The sequence below is a fragment of the Pteropus vampyrus genome, unplaced genomic scaffold (genome assembly GCF_000151845.1).
Source record: "Pteropus vampyrus isolate Shadow unplaced genomic scaffold, Pvam_2.0 Scaffold94, whole genome shotgun sequence".
In the NCBI taxonomy this organism is placed as follows: domain Eukaryota; kingdom Metazoa; phylum Chordata; class Mammalia; order Chiroptera; family Pteropodidae; genus Pteropus; species Pteropus vampyrus.
In genome coordinates, this window is record NW_011888875.1 from 1,629,411 (window position 1) to 1,636,358 (window position 6,948).

General features: G+C 47.1%; 1 protein-coding gene across 1 annotated transcript in view; it reads right to left on the minus strand.

The window, feature by feature from the left end:
• LOC105294779 (triple functional domain protein-like) overlaps positions 1-6,948 on the minus strand; it is a 236,917-nt gene that overhangs the window by 50,310 nt on the left and 179,659 nt on the right. The window contains exon 12 of the mRNA XM_023532946.1: positions 9-182. Within this exon, the coding sequence (XP_023388714.1) occupies positions 9-182 (174 nt within the window). The remainder of the gene's footprint in view (positions 1-8; positions 183-6,948) is intronic.

Here is a 6,948-nt window from a genome sequence, read left to right on the forward strand (position 1 = left end):
GGGCGGGCCCACCTCAGCTGCTGGATGAGGTCCTCCCCTTCCTTGATCACGTTGACGGTCACTTGCAGGGTGGTCTGCTGCTGCTGGCCGAAGCGCTTGATGAGATCCTGCACGGCCTCCACGGACTCGGCGTACACGTCATCCAGCAGCTCCTTCTGCAGCTCCTCCAGCCATGTCCACAGCTGCGGGGAGAGACACGCGGTGACGCGGGCCCCTCCGCCTCCCACGGAGGTCCCGGCGCGGAGACTGTGAGTGACCGGGGCGGGGGAGGGGACTGGTGGCAGCCTGCTTCCAGGGTGACGGGAGGGAGAGAAAAACACCCCAAAGAATCTGCCAGCCGGCTGAAAACACGCACAGAAAAACGCAGGATGCGACCACTGTGAACAGGCAGAGGGCCGAAGGGGACTGTCACACAGAGGGATAAAGAAAGGGGAGGGAAGTCGCTCTTTCTGATTCTTCTTCGGCTCGATCTGGGCGCAACGGAAATCAGAAAAGACCCCCTCCAACGACAGACACATCTGCTCCACGCAACGGGCATTCTCTCACTCATCTTCTGGATGGTTTTATTTTTAGCAAGGGCATTATAATCCCTTATTAATGATTAAGCCACTACGAAGGTGTGGGAGCTTTACAGCCCTCAGAAAAGAAGAAAGCATAAAATGTGGTAAAATAAATTTGCCAGCAGACCTGGCAGGGGACCTGGATGTGAGACTGTGCGGTGACCACACGCAGGCCACAGCCAAGCCGGCCGCAGCTCAGTCCACCATGACGCGTGGGCACGCGGGAAACACACGCCTGCACTGCCACCACCACTGAAACGTGCCCATGGGCTTGGGTGGGTAAAGACAACGCGCAACGACAACTCGGCAGCAGGAACACTTCAGGCTGACTGCAGCAGAGCGCTCTGCTGGCTTCTGGGGGTCTCTGCCTCCTCCAGATCTCTGGGGAGCCATCCGGTGAGCCAAAAATGGCAATTAATTAAGCCGAGTGGGCCCTGGTGGCTTGGGAGTGGTTTGTGCGTGGAGAAAATGCTTCCCGCTTCCTCGGGGATGTAAGAATCACCTCCAGTATCTCACACGTGTCCGTTACAGACAGCTGCCCCAGCCATGGGGCCCCAGTGTCAGGAGATGGTCCCTGGCACTGCCCAGCCACACTGGCCTTGGTGGCTAACACAGCAGCACTGCATTTGCCGAAATAAATTGTGCTGTATTTGATCTTTTGTTTCTGAGCCAATGCTTTCTGAAAACTGCTTTACTGAGGTATAACTGGTATATAATGCACTGCATGAATTTAGAATGCACGCTTTGCCAGGTCTGACATATGTATAGACCCACGAAAAGGTCACTATCAGGACAGTGAACAGCTCCATCATCTCCAAAGTTTTCTTGTGCCCTTTGTAATCCCTCCCTCCGTCTCCCTCTGCCCTCCCTCTCCAGGCAACCTACTTTCGGCCACTAGAGATTACCTTGCATGATCTAATACATACATACATATATATATATATATATATATATATATATATATATATATATATATATATATATATATATATATATATATATATGTATATGTATATACATATATATATATATATGTATATATATATATATATATATATATATATATATATATATATATATATATTACATTTGGGTTGTTTCCAGTTTGGGGCCATTAGAAACACAGCTGCTATAAACACGTATGCGCAGTCTCTGCGTGCACCTACGCTTTCCTTTCTTTTAGGTACATGTCTAGGTGTAGAGTGGCTGGGTCGTGTGGCAGGTGTATGATCAACTTTTTAACAAACTGCCAAACCATCTTCCAAAGTGGCTGTTCCATTTCCATGCCCACCAGCAGCGTGCATGAAGTCCAACTCCTCCACGTCCTCACTGACGCTGACGTGGCTGGTCTTTTAATTTTAGCCCTTTTAAATGAGTGGTATCTCATTATGGTTTTAGTGAGCGGTCCCCCAGCGACTAATAGTGGCAAACCTATGCACATCTTTTGTTAAATGCATGTTCAGTTGAAAACATCTGATGGCTCTTGTCTGGTCCATAAATATTTTAAATATGGCAGGTGAGTTCAAAAATAAGGGAAGCGCTGGCAAAGAACTTATTTTTCAGTCGAGTTAGTTGGGGTCCTAAGACTAAATTTACTAAACGTTAAATAAAAACATTTGTTAGCCTGTCTCATGTTATTTAACCAATTCTGTATAAGTCATCAAATTTCATACAGTCCAACAATTTTACTTAAAAGAGTTTTCCAGAGAGGCTGGTTCACCTCTTTGATCTTACAGATGATGGAGAAGACGACCAAGTAACCTGCACGACATGGGCAAACCTACTGCTGGTGCCAACCTATCGGCAAAGCCAGAATCAGAAAGGCCTCCAGATCTAGTCACACTTTGTACTGATACTGCATTTCAACAAGAAAAATGCCATTCACCGATTCACCGGATGTGGACTAATGCTCTGCACCATCTATAAAGGGTCTATAAACAATAAGATATCTTTGTTTTTTTATTTTTTATTTTTATTTTTCTCTAAATTCTCATGAACGTGGTTGCTGCTCTTATAAGCAACAGGAAGGTGACAGCCTTATGGCCATGAGGGATCTCTCGATTTGCTCCAGTATTTCCCACGTCCGTAGGTCGCAGTGGGCCGCAGCAGCAGTATTACGGATTTAAGAGATGCCTTAGGAGAGTGGTGTTTCTGGATCTACCAGATCACTGAGCTTCTCTCAGACTCGGTTTGCTATGTCAGGGACCCTCAGAATACCAATACCGCCTCAGGCTCAGTCAGTAAGACGGCCAGAGACAGAGGGCGCAGGGGACTGCTGGGCGACCAGCAATGTTCTGCACAAATTTAATGACGCTAAGCATAATGAACCCCTCAAATAAACAGAAGAGGCAAGATTTGCTAAAAGAAACCAAGTATGCGCCAGATGAGCAATAATGAATATTTTACCAAAACAAGGTAAATATTTTACCTTGTATAATATTTTAATAATAAACAAGGTATAATATTTTACCCAGTCAAAATATTTAACCGAGAACATCCACAATATACTATCAAAGAGGTAGACTTTTCCAGCTGAAATGGCTTCACCAACTTCATGGTAACCAGCCCTCCACAAGCCTGGGGACGGGTGACCGGCCACTCATCTCAGCAGAGAAAACCCTTTCAGCAGCACTTGGCTACTGTAGCCCCCCCACTCTCTGACACCTGTCCTAAGATGAACATTACGAGAAAGTGACCTTTGCAACTGCGTATTGCTTTTCCCGAAAAAGAAAATAAAAGACACTTCACTCCTTTCTCTCAAAGTCTCAACTGTGTTTTCCACCTTGATACACGTGCTGCACAGAAGCTGCCCCGCCTCGTCACTGTGTGACAGAGCCCAGGAGCGGCACTGTCCCGGGAGCACACCTACCCGCCCGTGACTCAGCCCCTGTAGCTAACTGATGGGTGGAAAATGGAGAACAGTTACGGTATGCATGGAGGCATGCTGAGCATTAAACTGTCGAGTCTTTAGAAATGGTGCTGCCTCAGCATTTTGTGCGTATTCAGTGGAGTTGAATGATTTAAGCAAATATACATGCGAAAAAGACTGCTCTTGCCCCACTGTAATCTAAACATTAGTACTGACAAGAAGACAGACAAAGGAGCCACCTCTACATCAGATACTGACTCTGTATCACAGAAGGTGTCTGACACATTGGACAAGCTGGCCTTTAGGGGTACTAAGGGCTGATGCCAATGTGGCCTCTGGCTTTAGTTATACTGTGCCCTTAATTTTAGGAGTTTGGTTCACATAACACTAGTAGAAATTAGTATCTCTTCTCTTAAATTTACTGAGAAAACAGAAGTGCAAATTTTTAAAAGCCTGCTAGAAAAACACTGCAATATCAGCGAAACACAACACTGAGACAGCTGGTAGAGAATGTGCATGTCCCGGGTAAGACACTCTAGTATACAGGTGTCCTAACTGCACTCCTACCCCTTCGAACAGCTGGGTTAGTCCCAGCCAGGGACCCAACTTGTGGGGCAGGAGGTGGGGTGGGGTGCCTGTCTGGGTGGGCATGTCTGCAAAATTCCTCTTCTCCAGCAAATACTACCATTTAATAATACTACCATTAAATACCATTTAAATTGCAAACCCATTTCAACAAAAATCTTGCTTCTATACTCTGTGAAGAGGACTAGAGTTCGAATTCCCACTCCTGAGACACAATGCATAGCTGTGCTTCTCTATAATGCCACTGCCACTGCATAAGAGTTAATGTTTTATCCATAAATATTAATTAAGGCACTTTTCATAAGAGGTCATATGGAATAACAAGAGAGTGGGTTCTGAAGCCAGACTGCCCGAGTTCAAATCCTGACAACATTTCCTACAGTGTGACCTTGAGCACATTACTTACCTGGACCCAGGTCTCAGCTCATCCGTCTATGAAACGTGTATGGTAATGATGCTTACCTCACAGGCTTGCCAGGAAGAGCAAATGAGATGATGCACACTGAGCAAATAATATTAGCCACTTCAGTTAGTTTTGTCCTTGTAAGAAAACTTTTTCTAATAATAAGAAACACAAAGTTTCAAAAGTCTCTAGACGATTTTTCAAAATGCATTCAAGTTCCTACCTATTGCTGAAAATATATCACTTAGTCTGGTCAACTTAACACCATCCCACATTTGAATCCTTTTACACCTAAAAATAGGACAGCGTGAGGAAAAGGTGCTGGAATTAGTCTGTTAGATTCTATAGAAATCACTTCCCCTTGGTTCCAGGGGAAGTGCCATGAGTGTTTGTGGCGAAAGCTTTTCCTTTCTTCCTGGTAATTTTTTCAAGAACCAGCTAGCTATATCTTCAACATCCTGGACACTTCGACACATGGTGGGCTGTGCTCGCCTGCCTGGCCAGCTGTGGAAACAGTACTGAGCCGCAGCTGGACAGGTCCTGTGCAGGGGTCAGGCAGATGAAAAGGGAGAAATGCCTGAGGGAAAAGGGGTGAGGCGACATCTAAATCCCTGATGTTAAACACTAAAATGCCCAAAGGTCCTTTGCCCCTTTGAGAATTTTTCTGTCTGGTCCAACAGGAAATACTCTCATTCAATTTGGATAAAAAAAGTCTCCGAGGAAAGATCTTTTCTAATATCATTTGGAGATGAACTGATGTATATCATAATGCAACAGGATCCAGGCAAAATCTATTTTTAAGCTTTGAAAATGGTACATGATTTCTTAAAATAACCTCTGAATAAAGCCATGAGAAAGTCTCTAGGATGCCTGCGAAATTTTTACCGTAAACTTCCTGAGCGTGAAAAAAAAAAAAAAAACAACGAAACCCTGCACTTCTGCACTTACTGATTAATTTACAATAAAAAGATAAAATCTTTGCCTGACAGCAGGAAAGGGGCTGTGTTCCATGGCGGATTCACTCGGAAGGGCGCTGTGGCCGGGAGCATTCCGTGGAACAGAACCGGAACCCGGCCCACAAGCAGGTGCAGGTGCAGGTGCAGGTGTGGACAGGCCTGGTCCACAGATGCAGGAGAGCCGGGTCTGGCCCTGGCACCTGGCTGCGTCTGACCCAGGAGCACCCCCCAGCCCCAGCCCCTTCCCACGATCCCTGTGCAGGATGGAGCCTAGAGGAGGAGCCTAGAGGAGGAACCTCCTGGGAGAAACCCCCGGAGAAGCCTCTTCCTCACTCACTGAAGAGAGACACCCCTCTGAGAGGGCTTCTATGGGAACCCACTGGGGTGGGGGTCCCAGGAGAAGTCTGAGCGTCCAGCTACTTCAGTGGTTGGTAGGACTGGTGCCCAGAGATCCGGGGACTGCTCTGGCTGCAAGCTCTCTCAGATGCAGTCTGAATGCAGCTACAAGCCCGCTCACAGCACACAGAGGCGGGTCCTGACCCTGTGTGACCTTGGGGCTCTCCACTGTTGGTTATCTCATCTGTGAAATGGGATCATGTTACCATGTAAGTCTAGGCCAGTTAGAGAATCGACTACTACAAGCGCTTTGTAAACAGAAAATACTACTATTGGCATCTGCTTTCCTACTTGCTTATGACTAAGATGACCATCTGGGCACCGGGTGAGCTGTGAGGCCGGTGTGAGAAGTACAGGAGCCGCAGCTCCCAGCAGGAGCTGCAAGCCAGGGCAGAAGTAGGTAGTTTCAAGCACAACCCACTGGTGGAATTTCAGAAGTATTCACTGTGCGCATAAATGGCGACCCGGTTTCACATGTGAGCAGCAGAAATCAAGGGGAACTGCCCCCCCATGCAGGGCACATTCTGCCGCCCGAAACGACCAGCCGTACTTCTGCTGCATGTCTATGCCCCCGATCAAGGAGGAGAAAGGCTTTAGCACTATCTCGTTACTCTTGGGTGTGTAATAAAAGATCTCGTTATTTCTGGGGTGGGTAATACAAGATCTCTTGAAGTGATGAAAACAAATACATGAAGGATGAAGGAAGGGCAGGTCAAATTAAAGTCCGTATTACGAGATAACACTGATGCAAACACGCAGGAGAGAGGAGAGCGAGCGCGCAAGCACGTCCGGGCGGCCACGCCACGTGGGCGTCGCGGGACCAGCGGGCGGAAGCACACGAGTTCCTAAGTTCCTGAGCGAGGACAAGGTGAGGCACACAGCTGACACAGAGATCAAGGTCAGTGCCAGAACCGCAACTACCCAGATATTTGCACGAAGTCTGATTTGCTAAAAAGAGATTTTTGAGAAGAGGAATTTTTTTATATTACTTGCCAGCATCCCTGAAGGGTAAGACACACTCCGCAAAGTGTCAAGTTAAGGAAAAGCTCCTCCCACCCCTGGGGGAGGGGGGTACATTTCAGGAGCAACCACTGGCTCCCTGAAATGGCCTGCGGTTGGTCAAAGTGTCCTTCCTCTTCCACTCTTCAGATCTTTGGAGACAGTGCCCACCCTGCGGCC